Consider the following 11,209-nt stretch of genomic DNA (forward strand, 5'->3'; position numbering starts at 1 on the left):
CCTTGAAAGTCATTTTTTCTCCCACATAAACCATACTTTTATTAGGGCATTCTGGTCTGGCATAAGGAAGAAAGTAGACCTTTAAATCTTCATAAACAACATTTTCAAAGTGTTAAAATGTATAAAAATTTGTCCCTTGAAGTTTTGTTACAAGAAGTATTAGAAGGGGGCTGGGGATGTGGCTCAAGCGGTAGCGCGCTCGCCTGGCATGCGTGCGGACCGGGTTTTGCGTGCGGACCGGGTTCGATCCTCAGCACCACATACCAACAAAGATGTTGTGTCCGCCGAGAACTAAAAAATAAATATTAAAAATTCTCTCTCTCTGTCTCTGTCTCTGTCTCTCTCTCTCTCTCTCTCTCTCTCTCTCTCTCCTCTCCTCTCCTCTCCTCTCCTCTCCTCTCCTCTCTCACCCTCTTTAAAAAAAAAAGAAGTATTAGAAGAAACTAGGTTGTAACAAATGCTGTTACAAAGCATTCTAAATAACCATATTGATGGTTTGAAAGAGGCCAGGTACATAGGCAGCATATTTTAATCTGGTTGTAATTTTAAAGCAAAACTGTATTCTTTATTCTGTATCATAGGTGTAGGTTTGCATTACTGAGTACTGAAAAACTTATAGCAGATGTTTTTCAACTATTATTTCTTTCCTTAAATCAAATATGAATTCTAAAACCACATACCATACCATTTAAGTACTGGAAGGTTAGAGAAAAGGTATTGTGATCTCCTCACCCCCACCTTGTATTAGGGATTGAACTCCTGAGTGCTTTAGCACTTAGCTATGTACCTGGCCCTTTTTATTGAGACAGAGTCTCACTGAGATGTCAAGGCTAGCCTCAAACTTTCCATCATCTTATCTCATTTTCTCAAATCCCTGGAATTATACGTGTGTGCAACTATGTATTTCACTTTGTTAAATTGGTTACTTATAGATGATGATTATTATTTTTTTAATTTCTTGTTCCTCTACTCTGAACTTCTTTATCTTGGCTCAAAAGCATTCACCCTTTCCTCTTATCATCATCGGCAAGTTAGAATTCAGGTGCTCCTTTCAACAACTCTTCAATACTCTGTCCCAAGCCCATATTGTGTAGGGCAGGGCTCACACCTGAATAACTCTGTGCACTTTGGAGTGCCTGTGAGTCCAGCCCTGGGGATAAAGCACTCAACACAAGTTTCCAAACCCTAACATCTTGAATGCCTTAATTGAGGTAACACTGCTTTGTAATTTCTGCTGATCCCAATCCTTATTAAGGATTTGTGCTGTGTACATGACTGCCTAAAGGGGTTTCATCCTTTTTAAAGCAACAAATGTCAACGTACTTGCTAAATTTCAAGTAATTACATGTAGGCTTGGGGAGTCTTAGAAGGCAGAAAAGCACCACTTTCCTCCTCTATTGGTTCATTCTAGATTCTAAAATGCCAACTGATTAACTACCAAATCAAACCAGTATGTTGTTTTGGCCTAGTTGTAGTAAAAATGAGCAGATCATTAGATTATAGATCGTTGACCAGCAGCACATGATAGTATCCATCAGGTAGTAGAGTGATGCCAACTGAATTGTGTATGCATTTGTCTTTTCAGTGAATATCTCGCTGTCTTTAAGAAGACTGTGTCCTCTCATGAAGTATTTCTTCAGCGGCTTTCTTCTCATCCTGTTCTCAGTAAAGATCGAAACTTTCATGTTTTCCTGGAATATGATCAGGATGTAAGGCAATTTTACTCACATTTCCATGGTTCAGTTAAAATGTATGATTATGACCCAGGCATGATGGCAAATGCCTGTAATCCTAGCTACTCAGACTGAGGCAGGATTGCAAGTTTGAACCCAGCCTTGGCAACTTAGAAAGATCCTGTCTTAAGCTTTAAAAATGACTGGGAGTGTAGCCCAGTACTGGAAAAGAAAAATTTATACTTTCTGAAAAATGACTTATCACAGAAACACAATGGATGGTTTGGGGATGCTCCCCCCCCCCCAATCTATTATAGAAGTAATTTTTGTGACTCTGCCTAAGCTTTGGCTTTTTATCCATCTTCCAAAGACTAGTTTTTTCCTAGTTAAGTTTGGGATTGTTAGAAGGAAATTAAATTGATTTACATTGGTTACCCTTTCTGTTAAAGGAGAAGTGCTTGTGTCCTTATTTTTGTATTTTTTTTTACATGTTATATTTATTGTCCCTTGATGAAACAAGCCCTGATTTAGAGTTCTGAAGCTTAAAGCCTAATCAATGTAGATTGAAAAGAATGTAATTCTGCCAAGGACTGAAAATCCTCAAAGACTTGGTTCCTACATATGTGATCCTTTTAGAAAGAGGTGACTTACATTTAATATTATCCATTTATTATGTTTTTCAGTTTAGTTGGTAAAGCAGAACTAAAGATATCTATGTTTCTATATTAGTATTGTTTGGAATGTTATTATTAATTTGAGAGCCTAGAAAAAATATGTAACAAACTGTTTTGGAATTTTCTTTTAGCTAAGTGTTAGGCGGAAAAATACCAAAGAAATGTTTGGTGGCTTCTTTAAAAGTGTGGTGAAAAGTGCTGATGAAGTTCTTTTTTCTGGAGTTAAGGTAAGGGACTTGAGCTTTTTAAGAAAATTCATAACTTTATAGGAATAGATCATCTATTTGGATGAGATAATACCACAATGTACTAATTTTAAGGAATGGGCTATTTTCATTTACTTAATTCAGTTTTTGCTTATTTCTCCAAAACACCTTGTTCTCTCTCAGGAGAAGTGACGTGAACCTTTCCACACTTGAGTATTTTCTCCTTTTGTAAGGACAGAGGTTACTCAATTTTAAAAAGAAAATAAGCTAGAAGATCAGTATTTCATGCCTTTCTCCAGTATGGTGGCCGCCAGCCACAGGTGGCAGGTGAGCACTTGACATGTAGCATAGTAGGCATGGTGAAAAAAAAATAGATTTTGTTTGATTTACATACTGGATTTAAGAATTTACTACAAAGAAAAAAATATAAAATGTCTTACTACTGTTTTACATTAGTTATGCGGTTAAGTATAATATTCAAATTAATTTTACTCTTCCCGGAATACGAGTAGAGAAGTTAGCATCAGAAATTCCTTTTGGGTAGTGCTGTTCTAGAAAATAAGAATTAAAGCACAAGTCTTTGATTACCCTCATAGATGTGATTTCAAATTTCTTTACTCTTCAGGCCATTCCCCTCCTTTTAAACTGAGATACTTTAATATTTACTACCAGAATCTGACTTTGTCTTTCCAGGGTAAGGCTTAAGTGGGAAACAGTATAGGTGTATAGTAGAGAGGGTAGTTTCATAAATTTGGAAACTCTTTGGCACAGTGCTGAGATGTGTGGACTGTCCTATCAATTCATTGAATGATATTTAGCATCTTTGGCCAGTGTCTATCAGGTGTACCAGTATGGCCTCTCAAACTGAAGCCATCTAAATTTAAATAAAAAATAACCACATGCATATTCTAGTATTCAAGTCTGGGTGGCAGTACCTGACTTGGCAGAACTGCTGCAATAGTAATAAAAACATTGAGTCTTGGGTTACCAGAGATTGTTCTTCAAAATGATTCTCTGACATTTTCTTGATTATTGCTAGTCCTGGGTATTATCACTGTGTTTTAAGTTTGCAATCCTCTTATCTGTGGAGGTTAAACTTTTTACTTAGAAATTTGTCACAAAATACATTCTTGTAATTTATGCTAAAGTTCTTTTTTTTTCTTATCTCCTTTTAGGAGGTAGATGACTTCTTTGAGCAAGAGAAGAACTTCCTTATTAACTATTACAACAGGATCAAGGATTCCTGTGCTAAAGCTGACAGAATGACCAGATCTCACAAAAGTAAATATCTTTTACCCACTAGCCACTTTTGGCTTTGCTAGTGTGCCTGCTCTGCTCATATAATAAGGATTGCACTGTCTCTCCAGATGTTGCTGATGACTATATTCACACCGCGGCCTCCTTGCAGAGCCTGGCTTTAGAAGAACCCACAGTTATCAAAAAGTAAGCTATTGTTGTGAAAACATTTCCCTGACTTCCTGATTGAAGACTACTGAGTGATATAATTAAAGAATAAAGAGTACTGTCAGAGGCAGTTCTTCCCTGGAACACAAGCTTATCAAGAACACCACACTGTTCAGCACTCAAGTGTTTGGAAGGCACTAGTAAGAGAATCATAGTAGACTTTGGATTCTTCTGTATGCAGCTGAATGGATATGGTGTAGAGCCTTTATTTCTGTCACATTAAATGACTTCTTTTAAAAAAATTTTTTTTTAGTTTAGTTGGACACAATACCTTTATTTATTTTTGTGTGTGCTGAGGATGAACCCAGGATCTCGTGCATCCTAGGCAAGCACTCTACTCCTGAGCCACAACCCCAGCCCAAATGACTTCTTTTTTGTTCATTTTAATTTTGTGGTTGTCTTTGAGAGAAGTTTGCCTTGGTTTTCTTTGTTAATTGGTTCTTGCCGTTCTATCTGGTCTTTCTTGAAGAGATTTCTTTTTGTTGTTGTTGGGGTGTTTGTTTCTTTTGCACTGTAGTTTGAACAGGGATACTTTACCACTGAGTTATAACGCCAGCAGTATATCTTCGTTCCCCCACCCCCTCCGCCTTTTAAAAAATTTTTTCAGACAGGTTTTTATAAAGTTGCTTGGGGCGTCTAAGTTGCTGGGACTGGTCTCAGACTTATTATTCCTCCTGCCTCATCCTCTTTTCAGTTGCTGGGATTATAGGCGAGCACTACCACACCTGGCTCTTGCTGATTTGGGGAACAATTCAATGACTCTATCCTGATCTTGGACTTTTACATTTGCTTTCCACTCTTTCTCTGTACTGGGCATTTTGAGTATAAGACTTTAACCTAACACATCTCTACTTGGTATAATAGGTGATACAACCTCTAACTTGAAGTTGAAAGTCATGCTAATAGTAGAACCAAGATGAGATGGTAGCATATTTTTGCTTTATGATGCCCTTGGGGGAAGCTCATTAGAATCTGACCTTCTTTGAACATAGGATAGGTCTTTGATAACAGCATCCTGGACACAAGACAAGGTGACTGAAGGGCAAGGAAGAGAGGCTAATGCCAGTAGGCTGTGGCACTGGAAATGTGCTCAGTTTTATAGTCATTTGGAAGGAAAACACTACTTTTAAAAATCAAAGCACATTGTACTCATTCATGTCTTGAGTTTTGATAAGATCATTTATTTAATACCTTAAACCACAACTGTTTATTTTCAGATACCTATTGAAGGTTGCTGAACTGTTTGAAAAACTTAGGGTAAGAATTTTTGTTTCTGTCTTAATAAAATATATATTTTGTAATCTGTACATAACTGCTTTGATAGTGACCTTTATTTTTTTAAATAGAAAGTGGAGGGTCGTGTCTCATCAGATGAAGATTTAAAGCTGACAGAGCTTCTTCGATACTACATGCTTAATATAGAGGCTGCAAAGGTAAGATGAGGAACCGGGAAACCCAACACAGTGCTAGACCACCTGTTGTGACCAGAAACCTAATGCTAGAGCTATTCCTTTTTTTGGTAGAAAGGAAAGTTGCTTTATATTAGGAGGGAGATAGGAATTTTATCAGACTTCTTTGTTAAGTGATGTGCCCTTTTTTGGTATTGGATCCATAAGTAGTGTGCAGAATAAACTCCAATCTCTTGACCTGAGCATACCTTTTCTTATTCTTATATTTGGACATTTTTAATGCTTTATAGATTTTCATGGAATTAAGAGCTAACTTACAAAACTGGGTATAGTAGTTTCACTGAGCTTCAATAGTTTTTGGTGTTGAGGTGACTTCTACTTTGCTATAAGATTGCAAAGAATCATTATTTCAAATTAGGTTAGTCCCTAGTATATATTTCCAGAAGCAGGATTTGCAGTGTAGGGTTATGTGTGGTCCAGGCTGCTTTGTTGCTTAGTTGTATTCTTGCAGTATTCTGCTGACTCACCAGCAGTAACATGTGATTTGTTGTTGTCATTATTAGATTTTTCTGCTATTTGTTTTGTGATACTAGAGGTAGAACCCAAGTGCCTCATGTTTTGCTAGTCAAGTGTTCTAATTTTATTTTCTTTTGAGACTGGATTTCACTAAGTTGCTGAGGCTGGCCTCAATCCTGTGATCCTCCTGCCTCAACCTCCCAAGTATTGGAATTAGGCATGTGCCACCACAACCAACTGTGCATGTATTTTAGTACACAACATTTAATTTTGTTAATTGCTTTCAATTATTGAATCAACTAGAAAATAATCCTTATTTTTACTGTTGGATCATCCCGCCACCCCCGCCCCAGGTACTGGAGATTGAATCCAGGGGCTCTCTACCAGTGAAAAACATTCCTCTACCCTTTTAAATTTGGAACAAAATATTGCTGAATTGTCTTGGTTGACCAGGATACTGGGATTCTTTCCCTGCTGAGTTGCTGGGATTTAGGCATGCATCACCATGCCCCACTGTTGAGTTTTGTTCTGTTTTAACCTTACACATAAAGAATTCAGGGAAAGCCCTCAAATATGAGTGGCATATCCGTGCTAATCTTATGAGGGTAGATATAAGCATAAAGGTAGATTAGATTCTAGATTGTGTAAGCTATTTGGTATTCCTGTTTTGTTCTCTGGAGATTTTTATGTTTTGTTAATTTTCTTCTCAGGATCTCTTATACAGACGCACCAAAGCCCTCATTGACTATGAGAACTCAAACAAAGCTCTGGATAAGGCCCGGTTAAAAAGCAAAGATGTCAAGTTGGCTGAGGCACACCAACAGGAATGTTGCCAGAAATTTGAACAGCTTTCTGAATCTGCAAAAGAAGGTTGAGTAGGAACATTCTTTACTTATTTTCGTTTTATTTGGAAAAGGTTACAGAGAGGAAAAGTTTTTCAAAAGTGCAATAATACCCACATGTCCCACATATCTTTTATCACTTGGACACTAACACTTGCCTTCACATGGTGTAAACATGGATGTCTGGTGTTCCTAGTCCATATGAATATCCTAAAAACTTTGTTGAGTTTCCTTAGTCTCCTTTATTAGGAAGTTTTTGGTTATTTAGTTTTTGTTGTTGTTTGCAATATTTATCTTTTAAATATTTTGTAAATATCTCTTTGTAAAAAGATTTTTACAAATAGATTATAATGTTTGTGTGCATCTTCTTTCCAGTTGTGGTGTTCATTTTGGTTACTTAGTCAAGTGTCCACTTTCTCCACTGCACTTAGTATTCCCCATCACCTATCTATAGGGGAGATAACTGAAGATCACATACATGTTCTGCTTTTCACTAAACTTCCCTGGGCTAAGTGTGTATGATTCTTTCCTAACCAGCATTTATTCTGATGGTTGCAATTAGATGATGCCTCCTCCCTCAATTCTAGCATTTCATCTGCAGGTTAGCAGTTGCCTTCATACTACAAACAAGAGCCCTGCCCCTCCACCCCTTTTAAAATATCATCTTAATTCTTTTTGGGATGCTGGGGATTGAATTTAGGCTCTTGAGCATGCTAACCAGGCCCTCTACCACTGTGCTACATCCCCAGCCCTTCCTTTTCTTTTGTTACTGTCCTTAATTATTTTGGTGCTCAGAGTGTCCAAACTTTTCCAATGGGAACATCTTGAAACTAGTATGTCTTTGTGACACATTACACACACTTTTTTTTTTAAGCAGTTAATTGTTCTATGTAATCTGTAGACTTTCAACTCCAACCCTAGATTTGACCATTTTTCAAGGAGCCGAGGTTCTTTTTCTTAGGTAATAGTAGCCAAGATCTGGGTGTGCTGGGGCACTTGTTGTTTGGGGGTGTCTTTGCATCTAGGCCCTTTAGGAGACAGAATTGGGAGATGTAAGTGAATACATGTGATTGCACACTAGACAAGTTTGAGGGATCATGAGTCTATCCTGATGACTCGATTCGAGTCTGTGTCCACTATATTCTTTCTTGCCTTTACCCCATTCCAGAACAGGTTTTTTTGTTTTTTTTTTTTTTTAATCCTGGGATTGAACCCAGGGGGTCTTAACCACTGAGCTGCCACATTCCCAAACCTTTTTCATTTTATTTTTGAGACAGGGCCTTGCTTGGGGCCTTAATAAATTGCTGAGACTGGCTTTAAACTTGGGATCCTCGTGCCTCAGCCTCCTAAGTTTCTGGGATTACAGACACATGCCACCATGCCCATTCCTATCTCATTTTAAAGCATATCTGTCATGGGACTTTTTGTAGAGTATAATATCTTGCTTTGCTTCATGTCTGTGCTTTGCTTCTAATGCTTTAACTGTATGGCAAAGAGCTTTCTATTGCAAGTTGGCAATTGCATGCAAATATTTATGTTGCTGGCTGTGTTGGATTGTTTCAAAGTATCTTTTTACTGCCCTATTTCTTTAAAAATAGATTCTATTTTTGTTGTTGTTTGTTTGATTTTTAAACTGGGGATTGAACCCAGAAATGCTCTACCACTATACTACCCTGTTATCTTTTATTTGAAACAGGATTTTGGTGAGTTGCCCAGGCTGTCATCTAACTTGAAATCTTCCTGCGTCAGTCTTCTGAGTCTCTAAGATTTCAGGTGTACTCCACCGGTTTAGAATTTTGCTTTATTTATTTTTTTAAGGCTGAATAATACTCAATTGTGTCTGTAATTCATTTTTTAAAAAAATTTATTTCTTGTCCATTGATGGACACCGGTTGATTCCATGTCTTGGCTATTGTTAGTAGAGTTCAAGACGCTTTTGACTGTTGTATTTTGAGAAGAATTTTCACCTTGGGATCCTCCTGACTCACTTCTCCCCACTATCTTGAGGGCAAGAGTGAGGCAGTTCCTCACAAGTTCTTCAGTGGTGCTTGGTGATTTGAGTAGTGTGTGGCCTGCTTAGGATCACAGTAACCAGAAGACAATTAGTGTATGTCCCAGTCAGAGTGCTTAAGAAGGAGGAAATAATGGTGGTTTGATTATAATGATATTTGGAAGCTATGTGAATATGAAAACTTAACTCTTGGTTTGATAAACTTTAACTCTTTTTTCCTGTAGAACTTATAAATTTCAAACGGAAGAGAGTGGCAGCGTTTAGAAAAAACCTAATTGAGATGTCTGAACTGGAAATAAAGCATGCCAGAGTAAGTGTTTTCAAATTAAACCAATAACATTTTAGGTTCCACCTCTCTTTCCCTGTTCGTTGCCCCAGTGTCCTCAGGCAGATAGGGTTTGCCGTGTGGTTTTAATTCCATGTGGTACTTAGTAAATGGGAACCACCCATCAGAATATTTTTGTTACTGCAAATCAGAAATCAATATCTCGAAGCAGTTTAACTGGTGTGGGGGGGGTACTAGGGATTGAACTCGGGCCACTAAGCCACCCCCCACCCCCTTTTTTTTTAAAATTTAGAGACAGGGTCTTACTGAGTTGCTTAGCACCTAGCTTTTGCTGAGGCTGGCTTTGAATTTGTGATTCCCCCTGCCTCAGTCTCCCAGGCTGCTAGGGTTATAGGCATGTGCCACAGTGCCTGGCCTTGAAACAGTTTTTTGAGAATAGCATTCTTGGTTATGGCTCCCTTGGTTCCCCCTCACAGGGCTTGTGAGCCATACTGACACGCCTGCTCTATTAATTTAGCAGTAAACTCTTTAGTATCTTGGATTTCATTGGCTTTCAGTAGAAACAACTTTTTGTTTGCCAAGCTTCTTTCAGTACACTTTCTTGGTTTAGAAAGGAAGACAATCTTCTGTTGCATATATCTGTAGCTTAGCACAGAAACGAGAGGACACTGTTCTCAATGCTGGGAACATGTTAGATCTAATGGGGTCTTTTGAGAGTTTTTGGTACCTGAGGGTATCTCCTTTGGCCATTCAAGGACTTGGCTTCAGACTGCTATGGACGAGGTCAGCCTGTCAACCTTAAGGACCATAACAGGGATTCCTCCCTTGGAAGGAACTGTCACTGGCCTTCAGTTTGTGCTTTTTATCCAACCACTGAGCCACATTCCCAGTCCTCATTTTTTTTCTTAATTGGGTACAGCTTTCTGTTTATGACTTTTCATTGGAATTTAAAGCATAATTTTGCATAAATCAGCCATGTTCTGGGCACTTTTTTTTTTAAGTTGTTTTTGAGGTGGTACTAGATATTGAACCCAGTGATACTCTACCACTGAGCTACATCTCCAGTCCTTTTTGAGACAGGGTCTGGCTAAGTTACTGAGGCTGGCTTTGAACTTGCAAGCCTCCTACCTCAGCCTCCTGTGTCACTGGGATTACAAGTGTGGGCACTGATCACAGCTCTCTAATGTCTTTGAGGTGAGAACTTCGCAAAGCAATTTTTAATCTTGCCAATGACTTTTTATTTAGAGACAGGGTCTTTTATTTAGGGACAGTTTTTGAGGTGATCCTCTTACCTCAGCCTCCCTAGCCACTGGGATTATAGGTGTGCGTCACTGTGCCTGGCATCAATGACTAATTTTTAAGCAACTCTTTATCTGGTCTTTTTAAGGCCTTGTAAATCAGAACAGGCATGGTTGCATTTGGGAGCAGATAGGGTGGGAGATGCTAGAGTAGTGACCAGTAGTCCCAGACAGACTCTCTTAAGGGAGAGAAACTCCACATGAAATGGGTGGTGAGTAGTTTGTGCACTTTAATTGGGATTTAGAGGAGAAAAATGCCAACCCACTTGGGCTAGTTTTAGATCTCTATGGACATGCTATGTCAGTTGAATTTATGCTTCATTCTTGATTATATAACAATTCTTAGATTCTAGAATGATTTTTTGGTCTACTTTGACTTTGATGTTACTTGTGTTTTGTTTTTTTCCCCAGAACAATGTCTCCCTCTTGCAGAGCTGCATTGACTTATTCAAGAACAACTGATCTATCTGCCTTTTCTCTGAAGGAAACAAATGTGAAAACTGCATCACTTGCACTTAAATCATTACCATAGAATATGATTAGCTTTGACTTTAGTTTAAAATTATGTGAATAAATATTTTGATTTCTAAAAATCTTAACACTTAACCATGTTGGTTTAAAAATATTTTTATTGCATGCAGCTTGGATATAACTAATCTTTTCCTTATGCATTTAATACCTCAGAGTGGGCAGAATCTAAATACTGGATTCTCCTGTAGTTTGTCTTCAGTTACTTAAGAAAGGGTGTGGAAGACATGTGCCTTCTGGAAATATGTAGAAGCAATCACCAGGCTCATGTCTGTCATCCCGATTCATGTGCCCATGTCCCT

At 38.1% G+C, this 11,209-nt stretch overlaps 1 protein-coding gene across 2 annotated transcripts in view; it reads left to right on the plus strand.

The window, feature by feature from the left end:
* The window catches only part of Snx5 (sorting nexin 5), a 23,027-nt gene extending 12,049 nt beyond the window's left edge, over window positions 1-10,978 (plus strand). For both annotated transcript variants that reach the window (XM_077799419.1, XM_077799418.1), the window contains 9 exons: window positions 1,586-1,709; window positions 2,479-2,574; window positions 3,729-3,834; window positions 3,921-3,996; window positions 5,235-5,274; window positions 5,364-5,450; window positions 6,653-6,812; window positions 9,020-9,105; window positions 10,791-10,978. In XM_077799419.1, the coding sequence (XP_077655545.1) occupies window positions 1,586-1,709; window positions 2,479-2,574; window positions 3,729-3,834; window positions 3,921-3,996; window positions 5,235-5,274; window positions 5,364-5,450; window positions 6,653-6,812; window positions 9,020-9,105; window positions 10,791-10,841 (826 nt within the window). In that variant the 3' untranslated portion in view covers window positions 10,842-10,978. The remainder of the gene's footprint in view (window positions 1-1,585; window positions 1,710-2,478; window positions 2,575-3,728; window positions 3,835-3,920; window positions 3,997-5,234; window positions 5,275-5,363; window positions 5,451-6,652; window positions 6,813-9,019; window positions 9,106-10,790) is intronic.
* The last annotated feature ends 231 nt before the right edge of the window (window positions 10,979-11,209 follow it).

The sequence above is a fragment of the Urocitellus parryii genome, chromosome 6, assembly GCF_045843805.1.
Source record: "Urocitellus parryii isolate mUroPar1 chromosome 6, mUroPar1.hap1, whole genome shotgun sequence".
Classification (NCBI taxonomy): Eukaryota; Metazoa; Chordata; class Mammalia; order Rodentia; family Sciuridae; genus Urocitellus; species Urocitellus parryii.